At 34.2% G+C, this 21,429-nt stretch overlaps 2 protein-coding genes across 3 annotated transcripts in view; both read right to left on the reverse strand.

Annotated features, from left to right (window-relative positions):
* Window positions 1-13,892, reverse strand: part of LOC102589150 (exocyst complex component SEC10-like) — a 29,358-nt gene extending 15,466 nt beyond the window's left edge. The window contains exons 1-8 of one of the 2 annotated variants that reach the window (XM_006358098.2): window positions 13,625-13,892; window positions 4,540-4,635; window positions 4,177-4,434; window positions 4,017-4,091; window positions 3,540-3,641; window positions 3,175-3,225; window positions 2,948-3,053; window positions 1,255-1,374 (exon numbers count right to left, since the gene is read on the reverse strand). In XM_006358098.2, coding sequence (XP_006358160.1) covers window positions 1,255-1,374; window positions 2,948-3,053; window positions 3,175-3,225; window positions 3,540-3,641; window positions 4,017-4,091; window positions 4,177-4,434; window positions 4,540-4,635 — 808 coding nt within the window. In that variant the 5' untranslated portion in view covers window positions 13,625-13,892. Of the gene's footprint in view, window positions 1-1,254; window positions 1,375-2,947; window positions 3,054-3,174; window positions 3,226-3,539; window positions 3,642-4,016; window positions 4,092-4,176; window positions 4,435-4,539; window positions 4,641-13,624 lie in introns of both variants that reach the window. The other variant, XM_006358099.2, reaches the window with a different exon arrangement.
* Window positions 6,764-7,171, reverse strand: LOC107062774 (uncharacterized). The gene has a single exon (XM_015313796.1). The coding sequence runs from the start codon at window positions 7,169-7,171 to the stop codon at window positions 6,764-6,766; it is 408 nt and encodes a 135-aa protein (XP_015169282.1).
* Window positions 13,893-21,429: the final 7,537 nt, after the last annotated feature.

The raw sequence follows: 21,429 nt of genomic DNA on the forward strand, positions 1-21,429 counted from the left end.
ATATACTTTTCATGAATCGTGATTTTTTTCCTTTTAATTAAGCTTTGAACATTGTACTATTTAAAAGTTACACACTGGTCACAGGTTATGAAATTCGTTGTTCTTTTTCTCTTTCATTTTACACTTGGTAAACCTGACTCCTTTCCCACAAACCCCCTCTATCTTTCCCACTTTTTTCCTTGGTGACGGGAACACCACCCTCAAGGTTGTAGGTGGAGAATACTTTCTACTAGGCTATCCCTACCTTATCCTCATGAAATTTGACCTTGCAACTTAAATTCTTGTCCCTCGATCACCAGTTTTATAATATAAATTTCAGGTTTTGAGATGTTCAAATATGTTTTCACACACTTCAATGAACAGTAATGCTTTATACAACTAATCATGGGGTTCAAGCATTCAAATACTCAAAATTTCCTTTCGCAACAACCTGCATAAAATGTTACTCAAATTGAAATGACTTCTTAAGACCTTAATTATATCACATAAAAATTGGACCATGAGATATGATCTCTAGTAATCTACCCTTACGAGTATGTCACAGCCAAACTAAGATACTGAAATGGAACTATGTATCAGTATAGCTACTCGCATTAGGTTACTGAGCTAGTGGCATTGGTGTACCTAACTGAAGCTTTCACAAATTCCTGCACCAAACAACCCTTGCCAAAATCAAAACAAACTATAAAACACTTCACTTAGAAAAAGACTAGAGTAACTCAGGACAGTATTTGCCAATTGAACCCCACAGAAGTTAAGTTCAATTGGCAAAGGTTGAGGAACTAGTGTCTTAGGCCACAAGTTTGAGCCTTGCGCCAAGTGAACTAATTCTGGTGTTTAAGTGGAGAAGGGTAGAGTGCAGGCCCATCATCTCCGAGTTTCTGGGGCTGCAGTAGGCCTAATAGGTTGGCTCCAGACAGATTTCTCAATCATTAAAAAAAACACCCAGGACAGTAAAAAGGATTGAACCATATAGTCACTAAGCGCTTGTCTCAAAAATTGGAAGAATCGTTCATAGGGTTTTGAAGCTTCATATCTGACATTTATAGTAATAGATTTACTTCCTTTACTCAACCACTTAATCTATGGTATGGAGTTCAATCAAGTACCCTGTTCCTTTACAAAAATGCTTCCTGCACTTATTAAGTAGAACAGCAAATGGAGGGTTCGAGGTCTTTAAAATCTGTCTTACAGTTATAACAAGAAAAAACAAGTAGAAGTGGTAGATGGAGAAATAAGTTCCTGATTATGTACCATTGCAGTATTCTTGGAGATTGGCAACAGCAACTTCCAGTCCTCTACTCGCAGTTGCATTACCGACAGCTGATGAGATGGTCATGGCTTGTCCTCCAATATCATCCTCAGCAAATGATCCTAGTATGTATGTGGAAAGATATGTCACTCTTCATAAAAATCAAGGAAAATGAAGAAAAGAAGTCCTAACATGAAGATCCCTGGAAAAGAAGAATATTACTGAATGTAACTGCAACTAGAAGAAGACACTATTGTTACACTCTTGTATACCAAGAAAGAAATCAAAGTCAAGTCCATTTCTTTTATCTAAAGAGGAACATCACGGAAGGAAAGGATAAGAAATCCTCAAACAAAAAAGAGCATTGTGTAAAGTGCATGCCTCAGTAGAATTAAGATATTAAAAAACTAAGTCTAAAATAATACGAGCAATAAGAAGAATGAATAGTGATTGAGACAATGGGTCACTGACCAGGACCTGCAAAATCCAACTGTCACACTATACCACTCTCAGATGCGCCCCTCCAGTGGAGAATTTATGTGTAAAAAAAGAGTCATGTGAACCCATGGTCATCTGACTAAAATAGATTTATTATTTGTTATAATACTTAAATATATCTAGTATTATCTGAAGGCACAATCAAAAGAGATTGAGTGGTTCACTGGTTGAGAGCTAGTCCTAACTCCATCAAGTCAAGGGATCAAATCCCACTTACTGCCATTTGTTTCTTTTTTTTAAAAAAATCTAGAGCAGCCTTCCTTATAAAACTGCCCCCTTCATTTTTGTTTTTTTAATATCTCTGATGATATTTTTTGTGATAATATAATTAATTATTTGCTCGCCAAGTTGTTGTCATCATAACATAAAAACTTAATTTTTTTTTAAGAAAAAAACAAAAGATATGAATCCTCTAGTCCAATTGTTCCTTTGAAATTTATATCTAATCTTTAAACAATGGTGCACCCGTTGTCTTGAATCCTGGATTCATCTCTAGCCTGCCCAATCCTCAAAAGAGAACGTAAAAAGGAAACGAGCAGCAGGATATTCGCATCAGCTATTCTATTATGCTATTTACCATAAATATGACAAATCCCTCAGTAATGGAAAACATCTGCAGAATGCAAACCACTACACATTTTAAGGCACTGGGCCAAAATAATTTGTCGTTCACAAAGTCTCGTATGATTATGAGATGATAATACAGAGATACAGATCTTATGCCATGGAAACCTCATGGGAAGACAAAGTGTTAGCTTTGGGTAGTCTAGGAAGGAAAATCTAAATCCAGGGTCTACACAGGAAAGAGAGAACCCTGCTTCAGGCTGCTCTATGCATTGCTGATTTTTTTCATTTTTAGGAAAAGGGAACTGAACCGGAAAAGAAAGAGGACAAAGACAAGATAGAGAGAAAATAAAGAGATTAGATTCAGGACACTGCTATAGAACTCTAAATTTGAAGTCTACTATATAAACTGTAAATTAAAATTTCAAGGAAAAAAAAAAGGCTAATGACATGTTGGCATCTTTCTTAAAACTAAGAAGCAGACGATTTTCTTCACTTTATACATCGACTAGTAGGTAATAAACACAAGGAGTTAATACAATTGACAGCTGAAACAATCATGGGAAAAAAATTTAGGTAAAGCAAGTGTGATGTTTACAACATGAGAATATCGAGGAAGCATATGGATCTCACTTAATTTTTGAGCAATTGAAGCAGCTTCCGCAACACGACTATCATCAGAAAATAAAGGAGAAAGTTCCATCAGGTCTCCTGGACTGCCATTGAACTCCATCAAGTACTATCAAAGGAAGCAACTAATACTGTCAGTTTTAAAATGAGGATAGAACTTGTTTTACAGCATGAACGAAGTAAGTCAGAAGTTCTTTCGTTAACCGAGAAGTTAACCAGTAAAAGTTTACCTTTATGAGCTCTATCGTCTGACTAGCAACTTCTCTCTGAGCATCTGCACTCTGAACACAAAAGGAGATTCAATATATTCTGAAAATACTAACAGCATTCTCTGATGACATGGTCTTAAACAGCTTGGAAAACAGATCAACATAAAAATTATGGAGTTGAGCAAAAGATTCTCTTTCTTTCTACTCATAAAAGTAGGCATTTCATTATCAGTAGGAGAAACACACAGTAAAAGTGGAAGAATATTTTTCTGGAAAAAAAAACAAGTTGCACTTGACCATAAAATAAAAACATTAACCTTAATCAAGCATCAAAACAAGTGCTTACAAGACTTTCAAAATACAAAGAAGGTATTAAGCAGCTATACCTGTAGATGATCTCCTATTTTGGCAGCCGTTTGACCCACACTAGATATACGCAAGTCCAACCGTGCAAAGCTATCAAACAAGCCGTCTACACCTTTTTCCAGCTGCACAATGCAATGTTCTTAAACTTGAGGCCTTTATTTAGGTAAAAAGAAGCTCCACACAGCATGAAGGATATTGAACACCTTTGGAAGTACACAGGGAAGAGAGAGACACTGATCGAAACAAGTGGATCAACTCTCATTTTCATAAAACAAATTTCAGAAGTATATTGAAAACAGCCCCATACATACTGTGATTTAAAATGTTACTCAACATCATTTTGTCATTATTTATTCTATCAAGACACTTATTATGGGGCAGAGTACAACACAATGAGGTAATTTATTACAAAGATATTTTCCAGAAAAAATATTTCCGATGACTGAAATATTAACTTCATCTCATAATGGCCACGATACTGAATTCAATACACTAACCTCAGAAAGTGTCTTCCGGTGCTCTGAATCTTGGACAACAACTTCCTTTTTAAGATCACTAAGGTTCCCATCAATCTTTGATTAAATATGAGGGGATTAGAATAAAAGTCATCAGCAAAAGTATTATCTCACTGAATCCACATATAATGCTTTACCATACCTGTTTTCTTAGATCAACCAATTGTTTACAAGAATTCTTAAATAAGGATAATAAAGCATTAACTTCAGGGAATAGGGGACTTGACAGTCCTTGTGCTGACTTTCCCGCATCTGGTGGTGCTCGCAAATTCCCATTTGGTAGAGCATCACTTCCAACACCATTTCCATGCCCTTCCGCAGAATCTGATTCTTCTTCTTGATAAGAAGGCAATATCTCATTCACCAAGTTACCAAACAAGCCATCAAAGGAGAAAGCCCCCTGCATTTAGTAAATAGAGCACATTGCTGTCAGTTAACTACAAAATTTCTAAAGCTTAAGTTGGGATAATCTTCCAGTCAAATTAAATGGTATCCAAGGCATCACCTTAAAATCATCTATGTCAAGAACAAGCGGATCAGAGTCGGCAGATGCAGATCCTGAAAACCTGTCAGCCGTCATTCCATCTCTAGACTCTCTCATCTATTCTAAGTCAAAAGAAAATGGAACCAGAAATTATCTCAGTCATCTTCACTAAATAACTGGATTGCAATCATTTGACAAGCAGGAAAACAAAGTTAAAAAGTAGCATAAAGTTGGTGTACAACAGAAGAACTGTGATCAGTCCTCATTTATTCATTGAAAACAGCTATATGACAGACAAGTAACGAAGAAACAGGTAGCAACAAAAAAAAGTGAATTTTTTACTAATATAAATTATGCAAGGGAAAAACAAAAGCCGCAAGACTTTCAGCAATTTCATACAAAATCAAAATTCAGATGAGATATAAGTGTGCATATTTGCCATATCCATTAACTACTAGATCTGCTCTAGACTAACCTTATACTGAGCAGGGACACTTTTTTACCGATTAAATTCTAATTTTATTAATAAGGGAGAAAAACTCCCGTATATGAGAGGTATACCAAAAAGAGTAACGAATATAGAAAGATATGATTCTCTACGAAAGACATCCAATATTCTACAGAAATGAGAACTTCATAGGTGCAAGCAAAAGACATTAAAAACATGAGGTAACCTCAAATGTACAAAATCAAGCTTTTTCCCTACAAAAACTCTCTTATTTCTCTCCCTCCATATTGTCCATATGAGTGCTTATGAAACAACATGCCATGTCTAGTACCTGGCATAGTCCATTGTATCATGAACTATCTTGAGATCTCCCACCCATACTCGTGATGCTCCCTGACAATTCAGTAAGAGATGATCCACATCCTCTTCTAAGTGTTTACCCTTGTGCACAAACCAACATATGTAATCAGAATCCTACTCTTTCTCAAGTTTTCAACCATCAGAATCACACCTCTAACCGCCAACCAAGAAAACAAAATTCATCTTTCTTGGCACCATGGGGATTCAAACTAATAGATGAAGGAAACTTGATTTCTCAAACTAGAAATGTACAACAATAACTCCTCACTGAGCAGGAACAGATATTTGTTCTTACATCACCTTCAACTAAATTCTGATGTCTCATTTAAAACAACCAATACCTTATAGCACTCATCCTGATGTTATGGATATCAATGATACATGTGTTCTTTTTTTAAACTGGTAACATTTGTATTTCATATAGTACTTAGGTAGTACTGAAAAACATATTTATTTACAAAAGCAGAAAGGAAGTATAATCTATCCAAAAACTGAACCAAATCTAAATGGATCCTAAAACATCTATGATTGACTCAGTTTCATTGGAGTAGACATTTGTACACCAAAAGCAAAACAACAAAATACACTTGAGCTTTACTTCCTGGAGGTTGTTGTTCCTATTCTCAAAATATCTATCGTTCTCTCCCTCCATATAGTCCACCAAATACTTTTTTGAAACTGGTAACATTTGTATTTCATATAGTACTTAGGTAGTACTGAAAAACATATTTATTTACAAAAGCAGAAAGGAAGTATAATCTATCCAAAAACTGAACCAAATCTAAACGGACCCTAAAACATCATGATTGACTCAGTTTCATTGGAGTAGACATTTGTACACCAAAAGCAAAACAACAAAATACACTTGAGCTTTACTTCCTGGAGGTTGTTGTTCCTATTCTCAAAATATCTATCGTTCTCTCCCTCCATATAGTCCACCAAAAACAAGCAGGGATCATCCTCCATCTTTCTCTGTTTGTAGCCCCCAACTCCCAGCCATCTCCCAACTGAATAGAGTCTCATCAATCTTGCTAGGCATTCTCCAAGATATGCCTCTGAGATTAAGGAAAATCTGCCACAGCTGCCCAGTAAAGTTGCAATGTAAGAAGAGATGTCTCACTGTCTCATTAGCCTTACCACATAAGGAACGTCTGTTGCATAGAGAGATTCCTCTCTTGGCCACATTATCCAATGTCAAAACTGCTTCATTGGCTAGTAGCCATGTAAAGCATGCCACTTTGTGTGGCACTTTGATCCTCCAGATTTGCTTCCAAGGCCATTTGAAGCCTTGAATGCCACCAAACTTATTTGTTTGTATCCTTCTTTCACCTTGTAACTACCTTTGTTGTGCCCCTGCCACCATAAATAATCCTCACTTGTTTGTATACCTTGGAAATTCTCTAGAACCTTAAACAGTTCAAGTATTCTGGGAATTTCTTAGTCATTCAGATTTCTTCTAAGGATCAGATCCCAGCCTTGTTGTGTCCACATTTCAGCGACAGTCTTCTGTTGGTGTTGAGCCAATGTAAAGATGTCAAGAAAACGATCTTTGAGGCTCATACCACCCATCCATTTATCAAACCAAAAACTGGTTTTTCTGCCATTTTGTACCTTGACAATTGACTGATTACTCAGGAAAGGCCAAAATATTCTGGTGGATTTCCAAAGGCTAATCCCATAGGGGGTATTTACCTCTTTGGTTACCCATTTATTCAGCTCCTCATACTTGTTGTTGATCACCCTATACCATAGTGCTTGATCCTCCTGGTGGTACCTCCATAACCATTTCACCTTAAGAGCTTTGCTATGGTTTTTGAGATTCTTGATACCTAATCCACCTTGCATCTTACTTCTGATGATGTGTTCTTCCACTTGACTAAGTGAAAGCCTTTTCTTTCCTTATTTCCTTGCCACAGGAAGTTTTTTCTAATCTAGTCCAACTTCTGAACTACTGACTGGGGAATATGGAAGAGCATTTAGAACCAGAGTTTATCAGAGTTAATCTACCTCCCAAAGAGAGGTATTGTGATCTCCATCTAGCTAGTGTCTTTTCGCATTTCTCCAATATTGGGTTCCAAATGTCTATGGATCCCGACTTTGCCCCCAAAGGCATGCCCAAGTATACTGATGGCAGAGTACCTATCACTCCTCCCCAAGGTTTGTGAGAGGTGTTCCATATCTGGAACCACATTAATTGGATACAAATGGCTTTTGTTCTAGTTTATATGTAGTCCAGATATGGCTTCAAAGTAAACTAGTATAAGTCTCAAAATCAGCAATTGCTCCTCCTCAGCCCCACAAATAATTAGTGCATCATCGGCATACTGCAGGTGTGTGATCTCCACACTATTCCCAGCAACCTTACTGACTTCAAATCCATGTATTCTTCCTGTTGTCTTGGCTATCTTCAACATATTGTTAAGCCCCTCCATAGCTACGATCAACAGGAAGGGTGATAAGGGATCCCCTTGCCTGATTCCTCTGTGTGCACTGAAAAAGCCTTCAGGAGATCCATTGTTGAGTACTGAAAACTTAACAGTTGAAATACAAAACTTGATCCAAAGGATCCATCTGCTACCAAATCCCATCTGTCTCAACATAAATAGAATGAAATCCCAATTCACATGGTCATATGCTTTCTCAATATCAAGTTTGCATAGTATACCAGGTTTCTTCTGGGACACTCTAGAATCAATTGCTTCGTTAGCTATAAGCACTGCATCCATTATCTGTTTGCCTCTAATAAAAGCCATCTGTTGTTTGTCTACCAACTTATTCACAACTCTCTTCAACCTTTCTGTCAAAACCTTGGGCATTAGCTTATAGAAGCTTCCAATTAAGCTGATGGGTCTGAAGTCATTGAGTTCCTTTGCTCCTATCTTCTTGGGAATCAGTGTTATGTAGGTTGCATAATAGCTCTTTTCAAACATCCAGTTGACTGAAAATTGTGGAAAGCCCCCATAATGTCATGTTTAATGATCTCCCAGCAATTAAAAAAAAAAAAACCATTGTGTATCCATCAGCACAGGGGCTTTGTCTATAGCACACATTTTTAAACACTCAAGTACTTCTTGTTCCTCAAAATCTGCCAGCCACCCTCTGTATTGGTAGGATGATAATGATACATGTGTTCTCAAAAAGCATCTAACCATCTATAGGCTTATTCCTAGTTCGAAGAAATTCCAAGGTGATTCATAAAAGACTTGAATCAGCCCTTGTCGCTAATAGGATAGCATGTTCACAACTGCCAGAATAAGTTATACTTCTAGGCCAATCAAACTCACATGCTGGTGGCAAAGCAAAATCACAACATTAAATATCAGTGGCACTTGCTATTATTATAAAAAATTTGCCTATGTGAGCTCGCTCACATTGCGGTCCCAAGCCAGGATAAAGGAAGAGAGTGGTCAATCCGAAGCAGCCTCTCTACCCTATAAAGGTAGGGGTGAGGTTGCGTACATCTTACCCTCTCCAGATCCCACTTGTGAGATTACACCGGGTTTGTTATTCTTGTTGTTGTTGTACTTAGTATTATTATAAAAATAGAAGGTTGTGATTAGTCCAAAGGGCGGCGGATCACAGACGGATTTCTCGGTTATCAAAAAAAAAATAGAAATAATGGAGATGGAAAGCTGAAATGGCATATGACCATGTAATTGACAATTCCCACCAAAGTTGTAAGATCCATCGGCATTGTCAAATATAGTCTGGTTGGAGTAAGCTTGTATCTTATCTTTCAAACTAATTACCAACCGCATACCTAGCAAGCGATTCCTCCCCTCTTTGTATGGAAAAGCTTTTAAAAGCCTATTAGTTAGTATTAGTAACAAAACTAGTTAAGGGGTTCGTAGTTGTCGCAATCGGTTAATTTAGTTGATCTTGGCTTTGCAGCAAGGAGACCCTTTTCTTGTATAGCTTCTAAAGGTTCCTTTTAGTTTCTCTTGGCTTTGAGACAATATCCTTTATTTTATTTTTTTATAAGACAAGTTCTATTAAAAAGGTACCAATATGGAACAAAATTTAAAAAAAAACCCAGCAATAACCACAACAAGGTAACTACATTCCTCCCATCTACTCTAGAAAAAACATATATTGTTCCATATTTTTCTATAACATGTCTTTTAGACCATAAATACAAAGTTAATAAGCATCTATTTTTAATCCCGGATACATGATGCATTTACCCTTCAAAGAAAATTCTATTTCTTTCCAACCATATTGTCCATAAAAAACAGAGAAATTTTTCTCCATACTATCTTTTGTTTTTTGCCATTGTTTGGTGTTGCCATGTCTCCAACAAACTCTTTATACCTGAAGACATTTCCCACTTGACACCATATATGTTTAGGAAGATCTCTCAGCACTGTCTTACCACTTTGCAATGAATGAGTATATGATTAACCGTATCTGCTTCTTTTCACATGTAACACCTATTACATAGAATACTTCCTCTCTAATGCAAGTTCTCCTAAGTTATGCAAGCTTCCTTTGTTGCAATCCAACTAAAACAAGCTACTTTAACTGATGCTTTTGGATTTCCATAAATTACTGATTGTGATAAAGCCCTTGTTATTTTTGTAACAGACTATAACATCAGTTGACTGTGAAAATACCATCATTGCTTGCTTCCCAGATTAATGAGTCTTTCATGTTGTCCTCCAATCTAGTGTCATCAAAAGCAAAAAGTGCAAAAAAAAAGCTCTAAGGCATGTTGGGGCTTTGAGTGCAAACCGCAAATGAAAAGTGAGCTTTAATGAAAAAAGGCGCAAAGGGAGACTCAATACAAATACATAAATGTTTAGTTCAAAACTAATAATTATAAGTATGAATGACAAATATATGAACAACGAAATATTAAAAAAGAATTAGGATAAAGTGAAATATCAATTGTTTAGGGTCGCCTCTTCTGAAGAAACTCATTGGCAAGGAAAAGTATGTCTCAAAACGTTGATGATGACATTGAAGCGCACATTAAGCGAGGCGAAGCACTCAACACGTTCTGAGCCTCGCTTCAGGACTTAAGCGTGCCTTCGACAACACAGCTCCAATCCAGTGTCCAATAATTGCATCAATCAAGCAAATTCATATACTTCCCATTGAGAGACCCCTCCTAAAGATAAGCTGTCAACCAATGCTTTAGTACAAGTCAGATACCTTTCATTTTGTTTGTGGAGCAGCTATACAAAACAAAGAACTTTGATCTAAAACTTTCACTTCCCAGCCATACATCAGACAAGAGTTGGGCATTATTAACATTCCCTAGTTTCAGTTTCACAAACTGATTATATTGATTCATTAAATTACTGATTGTGCTCCACACTCCCCACTTAAAAGAAGATTTAACTGAGCATGGAGCCCACATGTCTTTCCAACCACACTTGGCATCTATCAACTGTTTCCATGATTTTTGCTGTCATCATTATATCTCCAAAGCCGTTTAAATAAAAGGCTCTTGTTATGCAACTTTAGATTCCTCACTCTCACCCCCTCTTGGAACAAGGGACCTACTTCTCATCCTAGGAGTAAGCAGGTAGAAAGAATCCCCTCTCTTTTTTTTTGTTTTCTTTCATTTGACCAAATGGAACTTTTGTTATCAACAATGTTATCAACAATGCCTTCCCACAGAAATTTCTACCTCTTAGTAATCAACTTCTTCTCCACTGCTGTTGGCATTTTAAGAGAGACATCAAATAAATCGGTATACCATCCATGACACTGTTGATCAGTGCATGTCAACCCCCAAAAGATAAATGTTGTCTCCCATGGCACCAGTTTACTGCTACACCTATCCAGGACCCCTATCACATCTTTGAATTCTGTTTGCCTCCAGGTGGTAGGCCTAAATAGATGGTTGGTAGTTGCTCCACCTTACAGCCCATGACATCTGTCAGATCATCAATACAATGCTCAACACTAATACTAAACACATTATTCTTGGTTCAATTACAAGCCTGATACAACCTCAAAAGCTAGTAATACTCCTCTGAGATGTAAGAGTTTATCTTTTTTAGCCTATGCTTCTTTAGCTTATTCTATTTATTATAAGTCTTGAGCAAGATGTTGAAGAAGCCATTGTCGACAGATTACTCTCTAAATTACAAGCCAAAGATGAACAATGTACTGTCCCAAGATTGAGGATTGCGGAAATCTGATAACCATCATCTATTTACTTTTTCGCTAACAGTGCATACTTCCTGTACCTTAGATGAGTACAAATGCTGAATGGCACTTAATGTTGCATCAGAGTTGCGTTGAGATTACGCGTCATACACATAACATAAGTTCATTCTGATTAATGATGTTTCAAATATCCAAAATCTTGCTAGTCTTTAGGGGTTGTGAGTATCTGCATCTCCATCTAGGCTCTAGATGCAGCACTAAGGTTTTGGTTCCTATGAGTTCAAATTTTGGCAGAATGATGGCTGCCTTGGGAAAATCATACCTTTCTAGCAAAAGTAAGTCATTGTGCAAACCTACGTGTGAAAAAGTAATAATGCCTCTAGAATAACTGAAGGGAAAAGAGATATTACTTAATAGTAGAGTGAAGACAATACTCTCCTCACCGTGGGTAATTTGGGTATTAGATTCTGTCATCCTTCAAGTAGGCAAGTGATTGTTGATGATTTTGGATATCCTCCAACAAACAGAGAGTAAGTGGAGGGGAGTAGCTGCAATGTACTACGGGACTAAAACATATGACTGCCATTCTTTAGCATTTTCTACATCTTAAGTTAGTGGAGTATGGAGAGTTTTTCTTCTTCTTCTTTTGGGTAAGTAGTGTAGTGGACTATGGAGAGGAATTATTGAGGGAAAATTGAGTTCTCCAAGTTCAATAATTTCATGGTAGAAGCAAACTTTGAATTTGGCTTATCAACTCAGTGTCAAAGACTCTTCCGGTGGATTCTCTCAATTTTCATTTTTAATCATCCCTCAATGTGTGAAGTGAAAGACACGAAAAGTCCCCTTGCAATAAGCTCTCAACACCAAGAAGTATGTCCACATGACATGTTGGTGATAGTAGAAAATGGCATGTGGTGAGCAAGGACAAAAGAAATGCATTGGAACCCCTTTACATGTTCTGGTCATTTTGGATGGAAGAAATAGAAATGATTTTAATGCTATTGAAAGTCTCAATTGGGAATCAAAGGGCTCCATTTATTTCTTATCTAAATACATAATGTTGAAATGTCTAGATGGACAGATACGTGACAGCATAGCTTTGTAAATCGTAAGACCATCTTTAGCAGCATCGCCTTCTCCTTCTGATTTCCATACATCTCAATATAGGAGTCGGTTTAAGGCACATACTCCGAGCTACTCAATTTAAAGTGCAATATGCCATTGTTCCTTCCCACCTTTTAAGCTGGTTGGGAGTTTATAATATTGGCTAATTTCAAGTTTCAGCATCATCCTTTCTCTTGGAATATCCTAGGATTGCAAATTCCGTCGTCCTATTTATCTTTTTTAATTAAGGTAAATTATTTTACTAATAATGGGAAAATCTCTGGTATATAAGCAATAAATATACCAAAAAGTAGAGAATTTACAACATTTGTTGTCCTATTTATCTTAGGGTCGCAGAGATTTAATTTACGCTATGTTTGGTGAAATAATAAAATCTTCAGATATCCAAAAACTAGCAATTTCAGAAGATAAAGCCGCAAATTCCTTCCTCTTTTAAGAACCTGATCTGTTTCCCAATAACTGGAGAATACTAGACACTGCCACTTCAGTGGAAGTAGTAGATGAGATATCATCACCGCGTCACTCAACATCAGAGCAATTATTAACAGGCAAAAAGAAGAAACACAGAATATAAGCATAAAAAACTCCACCTAGCAGCAACATGTACATCAAAAATAGCTAACATCAAGATGTCCATAGTAAAGCAAAATTAAGGAACCAACTGTTTTACTCCAATTTCAATCTAGAACAAAGATGTGAGCAAGAGAAATTATTTAACATATATAGTTGCAATAGCAGAGATCAACTAACGAAATTATAATAATATCTTACTTAACGACTCAGATGTGAAGCTGAAGAGTATTATTCCTCACAACAGACTTAGAAAACTAAAAGTTTCAGATTCAAACCCTTCAATTACATAACTTTAACAGTAAAAAGGAAAATCAAACAAAATAAGAGCTGATCGCTACAAACATCCAGTTAAACCTGCAAGGGAATTACTTCTTTTTTTTCATAGACCCAATTTGTTAGATAATAAATTACACAGAAACACAATTACAAGAAGTACAAAACATATATATATTGATTAAACTGTTTAGAGAAATAACTCGCCTCTTTTGCTCAATTATGCTTCGAGAAATGCTGAAATGGAGTTCGCTTTGTTTCCAGCAAAGTGGCGATCGAGATGAACAGTCGAAAATCTGAGGAATAACAAGAAGAAGAAGAATACGGCTTTCCTTGGAGTAGAGCGAAGAAGATCTCAATGAGCTTTAGTTTATTTGTTTATAATTTTCTCCGTTGTAGACCGAGAAGTTCAGAGTCATGGAGTAAGGGACAACAAAGGAGAGGTTACAGGTTAGATCCGCTCATTTTTTATGGGCCGGGTTGGCCTGTTTACCTGGTCTCTTCTTTTTCACCTCGGAAAGAAATAGGCTTCTTTTGTTCAAAAATATATTATTAATAATAATATTGAATAATATAATATAAAGCTATATATAAACAAAAAAAGATATAAGAGAAAATATTTTATTTATTATTTTTCTGCGTATATTACGGAATGAGAAATACCTTTTTATACGGTATAAATTCACTGAATGTTATTTCTCCTTTATGAGAGTGTTAATAAGATCTGTTATACAAGTATTAATATCATATATGTATATCTAAAAAACATTCATTTCAATTGTATTGAATATAGTGAATTCACCAACAAGGGTTGTGGTGGAGTGGTAAGTACTCCTTCATTCTTAACTAAGACGTCTTGGGTTCGAGTCCCCTTGGGTATCGAATCGCCTTTGTTAGGGAGCGTTTTACCCCCAATGTGGGACTTCTCGACGCTAATATGGATTTAATCGGGTTCCAATGTGGGTACGAATATAGTGAATTCATAACACTATTATAACTTTACTATGTTAAATTCAATGGAAAAAAGTAGTACATATATCTTGTAAAAAACTTTGAGTGTTGCCTTATTAAATATTTTATTACAAAAATTCAATGGGACAAATCCATAAATAAAGGAAAAAAGTATGATGCGTATTTTACTTCTCCTTGATGAAAGTTTTAATTGATTACTGAGAGTCGATGCATTTCAATTTCATATTTTAATTTCTTAAATGTTGGTGTTGGCTAAAAAAAGGTTCAATATTATTACTTGAACGGATTTGTTGAACACCTATCTCACCATTTCGTTGAAGATCATGTATACAAAAAAATGGTGCAATATGATTTATTTGTTCTTCTTGATATTCTTTTTTTTAATTGAGCTATAAAGCAATATTTTTTTCATACAGTCTTTTGTAAATCTTTGTTTGCATAGAAAGATCACATAATTGCAAAATATGTTGAGTCATTGATCTAAACCATACGCAAAATCCGCTGACTTCATAAATGACTATTAGATTTGCATTATTTAAAGAAGTGACGACTATTTATTGTTTCATCGAACATCATAACATAATTACACCTCCATATGTTAATAGATAACCTACTTGAGATCTGATTTTATGTGGGTAGGCAAATATTTTGCATGCATAATCGATTATTACACAAAAGGAATTCCTTTCTTGTCCAATACAAAATTGAATATAAGAAAATACTTTCCAGAAAAAACAAAAAAAACAAAAAATTATTTTTCTGGCTACGGATTTATGGAACCTGGCTTATTTCTTACTTGGATGCATTAGAATAAAATAATTTCAAATTAATTATTGCTTGAAAATATCTAAATATGTGCTTAACACCTTTTTGGTGTGCTGCAAAATATATATCTGATTAGATCATATTAACAAAGCACATTTGTTTCCAATAGTACTGATATGTAAGATTTTATAACCATTAGGTTCTTGATCCTTTTATTGATATTAAAATAAATTTTTATTTTTCAAGCAATCTCACATTCATTGAAATACTTAATAAGATCGTTTTAAAACCTTTTAAATTATTCAAGGATTTTTATATAAATTTTATTGTCTATTTAAACTCGACAACAATTTTATCATACACATTCAAATTTTCATATATCACTAGACCAAAACAAATCTCATTGCATTCACCACATGAGAACACATCCTTCATATAATAATGTCTGGATTTTTAGTAAAAAAGTTTCCTAAGATATAAATTGTATTTTACATTTTGTGATTTTATTTTTTTCACAATAACCTATTCCGACTTCATTAGCATCATACCTAGTTGTTGAGACTTGAGTCCAAAATTATCATTTTTTATCAAATGAATAAAATATATTGTCACAATCCGACTTGTCTATTTCAATCAAGACAAGTCAGTCTCAACCAACGAAACGAAAAAAAAATGTAAAAAGTAAAACATGAATAACGTAAAAGCGGACAACTTATTCATTATAACAATAACCCCAAAATCTGATTGTCACATGTACAAACCACTAATACAGACAAAATTTAAAAGACAATACAAGTCTCAATGGCTTTGATTCTAGAAAAGAAAAAAGCATAAATAAGGAACAAGAGGGCCCGCCGAAATGACAATCAACTACCTTTCAAAGTCCTTTGATAGCCTCAGAAATAGGTTAAGAAGAAGAAGATCACACGAGTCCGGGCTCAGAACCTACACAAGTGTAGAAGCAATGAGTGAGTATAAAACAACACGATACCCAGCGAGCAACCTACTAAACAAAGCAAAACTAGATAGAAATTGAGTAATCCTTTCATCCCAATCGAATCTCCTCATACTACAACTTGCATAGAAATCAGCCCAACCTAACAGTTCTACAATATACAACTCACAAGGTTTAACAATCATAGTCCAGTAGTCACAGTTCAACAACCCACAAGTATCAAGTATGTCAATCACAAGTATTAAGTAGATCACTCACAAGTATCAAGTAGATCAACCACAAGTATCAAATGCATCATTTTCCAGTATCAAGTTCCTCAAATCATAGTAATCAAATACTTGCCGGAATCATTTTCCATCAACACAATATCACTAGCCGAAATCATTTCCCATCGATTTTATATCATATTACTAGCTTGAACCATTTTTCTTTTGCGTTATATCACATCACTAGACGGAACCATTTCTCTTTGGCTTTATATCATATCACTAGCCGGAACCATTCCCCTTCGACTTTATATCATAGCACTAGTTGGAACACTTTTTCTTCGGCTTTATATCAAATCACTAGCCGAAACCATTTTCTTTCGGCTTTATACAACACATGTCTCATCTCATAGCACAACAATCAAATGCAAATAAGTCATTTCTCACCATAAGAAATAGACAATAATTCAAGCAATTCAAGGCAACAACAATGACATCAAGGTTTTTCATCAATCAACAATTTAAGTCCACAACAAGCCAATTCACAAAGCATTATGATCAACACTGCCTTTTTCATTAATTTCCTCTTTTATTCATTAAGATTAATCAAGTGGAACAAATGAATCCACCACCTCATTCCCATTATTCCCTAACACACATAATGAATGGAAAATACATGAATTTTACAAGTTTTAGAAAGTATTTGCCTTAATTCAATCAGGGTTGTGGTGGAGTAGTAATTACTCCTTCATCCTTAACCAAGAGGTCTCGGGTTCGAGTCCCCTTGGGTATGGAGTCACTTTGTTAGGGAGCGTTTTTTTACCATGTCAGCACGAATTCGAATTTAGTCGAGCTCCAATGTGGATACCGTACACCGGGTGGGAAACCAAAAAAAATCAATCAAAGTCAATTCAAGACTTGAGTCTTCCCCTTCCGAATAATATCCAAAGCCTTACAATCTAGTAACAACTTTCAATTCATACATTTTGAAAAAATTGGTCAATCAACTCAAAAATTCAATTTCGAAAAGAAAGTTTGAATCCGAAAACTTTTACTTGAAAATATTATCTAAGGCATTTGAAATTCATTGGTGAAAACCATTTCGAAAAAGGATTTAAAATCAATTCACAATCACCATTTCACTTTAGAACTCAAGTTCTTGAAAAACATAACCATTTGTCAATCAAAATCTCAAGTTTTGATGTTAAAATCCATAAATAATTAATGGGAAATGAAGTTTTAGAATTACAAAGGCTTACCCAAATAATTTAACGCAAGAATACTCTTCAAAAGCGCCTCAAAGGATTTTACTAAGCTCAAAATGAAAAATGAAAAATGGGTAGAACCCCGAAAATGGCAAGCATAAACCCCTTTGATGTCGCAAAAGCGAACCCCGAATAAAATTCGACCTTCGCAAAAGCGAACAGATTTTCGCTAAAGCAAAGGTCGCGATCGCAACATACTCCATCACGATTGCGAAGGTCAAGGGAACTGACCTCTCGTGAACATGAAAAATGCTTCGCTGAAGCGATGCTCGGTAAAGCAAGCCATCCATCGCTAAAGCGAAGCACATAGACATCAGAAAATATCAACCAAGTCTCAAAACATCAAATGGATCCTCGGGATTCGTTTGAAACACCATACATATAAATCATATATGTGACTATACTTGACGTTTCAAACTCAATGAAATCGGTAAAACACGAATCTAAGATCTCTTTGACCCGAAACTCGTGAAAGTCACATGAAACAAACATAACGCCTAAAAAAGCCAAATCAAGCTCGGAACTTCTAAATATTCAATCAAAACATCATCAAGGTCTAAAATCATCCCACGAATCTAATGGAACTCTTGAAATTCTGATTCGAGCATCTGAACCTCAAAAGGACTCAGAATCAGAAATTGACAACACTCTTAGATCTAATTTTATATTTTTGGACGAATAGAATCAATAGAATCTCATTCCGACACTCGAAACTCCAAAAGACTCCGAAAATCACTTTTTAATAACTTCAGCCTTTTGAAATAAAAAACTTTCAAAATTCACAACTTCCACTCAAAGTTCGAAATCAACTTTCAAAACTCAATCAGAAATGACTAGGGATCGATAACGAGGATTGGGGGGGGGGGTAAAATGATAAATTTATGAAAATTTCCAAAAATGACCTTCCGGGTCATTACATATACGTAAATCATCTATTTTATCTGATCAATCATTTATCTGGCCGCATTTATCTTTGTTATCATTTATAATATTGAGGGTTACATTATATCAAAGATGTCATCGACGGTCATTTGATATCGATTTTAATACAACATAACTTATTGAGATTTCTTCATTTTTCATCATTTTTAGGTACTTGAATTATGTGTAATGTCGTGGTTCTCTTTTAAAGGACCTATTTGCCCCTAAGAATACTTGGGAAAAACTTGGGGAAAACTTGGGAAGTGGTGTTTGGTCATATAACTTGGCAAATATATTTGCCAAGTTCCCAATTACTAGAAAAAAACTGGTATTTGGGCCAAGTTATAATATTTGGGAATTTTAAAAAATTCAAAAGTTACCCCAAGCTTTATATTTTATATAAAAAAAAATACTCATTATTTATTAATTCCAACTAATATTTGCTACTACCTACTCTGAAAAAGTTTGAGTTCTAATTTGAGTGACAAAATTGAGACAAAAGGAACAATTTGTGTTTAATGAATTATAATTATAACAGAATCAGTGACAAGTTTGAGTATGCGATTAATGTATTGTCTTGTCAATGTTGTTATTGTTAATTGTTATCAATTATATTATAAGGTTATTTTTTAATAGAACATATTCATTATAAAATGATAATACAAATTTATGGGTATTTTAATAGTTTTAAGAACTTATAGATATAAATCATATTTTTTAAAGTCAAATATTCTTAGAAAAACTTGGAGCCAAACACATTGTGTAATTTCAGCAAAAACTTGGCCCAAATATTATTTGCCAAAAATATTTGAAAACTTAGGACCAAACACTAACAAAGTATTTGCCTTATTACCGATGTCCCGATCATTTGCTCCTTTTCTTCTTCAAGTTATTTTACTTTATAACTGATTCGTCTATCACGTTTTGTCATTCAAAGACTTTCACTGGAATATTTGTAGCATATATAATTTTCTCATTAATGCTCTGAAGATGTATTGTTTCTATTAACACGTTTTTCATTGAGCATATGTGTCTTTTCATAATATCCATTTTCAATAATGCTTGAATAATTATCACTCAATCATGTATCACCTCAATTATATAAAATTATCAATTCAACGATAAACTTTGTAACAAGCTTTGCAGTATCCTCTTCATAATATGAATAATTTTTATCTTATAAACAATTTTTGACTTTACTTTCAGATACTCGAGAAGATTATTTAACTTAAAGTTTATCTATTATTAAAGTAATGAAGGTAAGTCTTACACCGTATTTTGATTGGCACATCAAGATTATTTGAACTAATTCACAATTTATTTATTATGTGACAGTCTTTCAAAATGAAACACACACATCGTCAAACACTTTAAAGGTAATAAAACACACAAAATAACATAAAACAATGAACGAGTTCCATATTGGTATTCAACTTCACATTTTCAATTATTTATTCTCAATTTGAATATTGGATACTAAAAATATTATAACTATTTTCCATACCATCTATTTTAAAATACTCAATTCAGAGCAGATTAAACACTTGATGAAAATAACAAAAAGATTCATCTCAAGTATATATACATGAAATTAACTACAAAAACAATTCATAGTCATGTGTAAAACATTTAAAAATTCAATAGTTTTTAAAAAATTCAAAAAATACAAATAAGTTGAATGCAATTTATATACGCATGAGATTTCATTGGGAAAAAGAAATCTACTTCAAACATTATTTAAACAAGCACAAAAAATAAGAAAAAATATCCTAATTAGCAGTTCAAAATTTAATTATAGGTCAAAAGAACAATTTCAAACAAAAATTTGTACAAATAATTCACTTCACAAACATATGTTACTCATATTGCCCAATATCATTTTCATTTGAAACAAACTCAACATGAGAAAAATGCAAAAAATTAATTGCGATGTAAAAATATATATTAGAAGCTTATAAATTTAATGCTATTGATCTTCAAAATTGCTAAAAACAAACATATTTTGGCAATGAACAAGCTATCATATACAAAAATTAGAAAGAGAATATAGATTATACAAAAGCTCATTTTACTTGCATTAACTTAGCACAATATAGTTGTAAGACGATCAAAAATGACATAAATATCTTCTTAAAACCCGTTTAAAGTGAAAGCAAATAAACATGAAAAAGAATTTTTGAATATTACTTAAATATCATGTATTTCTCTTTTTTCTTATATTTTTTTACTTAAATATCATGTATTCTCAATTATCTTTTACCTCTTTTATGGATTAAATCTATAAATAACAATCATCTATGAAATTATCAGATGCTCATTTTTATTTTCTCCTTTTTTTTTATTAGTCCATATCTTTTCCTTCTTTTTTTAAACTCTTTTCTTTCATGTTTTTGTGGATCATAGAGAAAACATATATAGAAAAGATGATGTGATAATATGGTCATAGATTAAAATCAAACATATGTTTTTCAGAATTTAGTATCATAATAGCCAAACATATATCAAGACAAAGAAGGAAGTTCAATAATGTTGTAAAAGATTTGTTAAAGAAAAATGGTAAAATTAATTTGGTGCAAGTTAATCAAAATGAAGAAAAAAAAAATTAATAGCAGTAGAAGATTCATCTCGATGGTCAAATTAATTTTATAAAGAATTTTTGAAAGATTTACTTATCTGTGTGTATAGATACACTTTTTGTTGCTTATTTTAGTATTTTCAGTTGGTTGTTTTTTCAAATATAAGACTAGGGGTGTACAAAATCGAATCGAAAATCGAATCAAATCGCAAACTGAGTCAAACCGGAAAAAAACCCGACTAGTGGTTTGGTTTGACTTGGTTTGGTATTGGAAAAAAAAACCCGACTATATTTGGATTGGTTTGGTTTCAACTAAAATAAACCAAACCAACCCGACATTATATATATAATTT

Source organism: Solanum tuberosum, unplaced genomic scaffold (assembly GCF_000226075.1).
Source record: "Solanum tuberosum cultivar DM 1-3 516 R44 unplaced genomic scaffold, SolTub_3.0 scf00268, whole genome shotgun sequence".
Classification (NCBI taxonomy): Eukaryota; Viridiplantae; Streptophyta; class Magnoliopsida; order Solanales; family Solanaceae; genus Solanum; species Solanum tuberosum.

Bases quoted from the DNA above. Each gene is read 5' to 3' on its own strand.
- LOC107062774 (XM_015313796.1), bottom strand. From the start codon at position 7,171: ATGCAAGGTGGATTAGGTATCAAGAATCTCAAAAACCATAGCAAAGCT.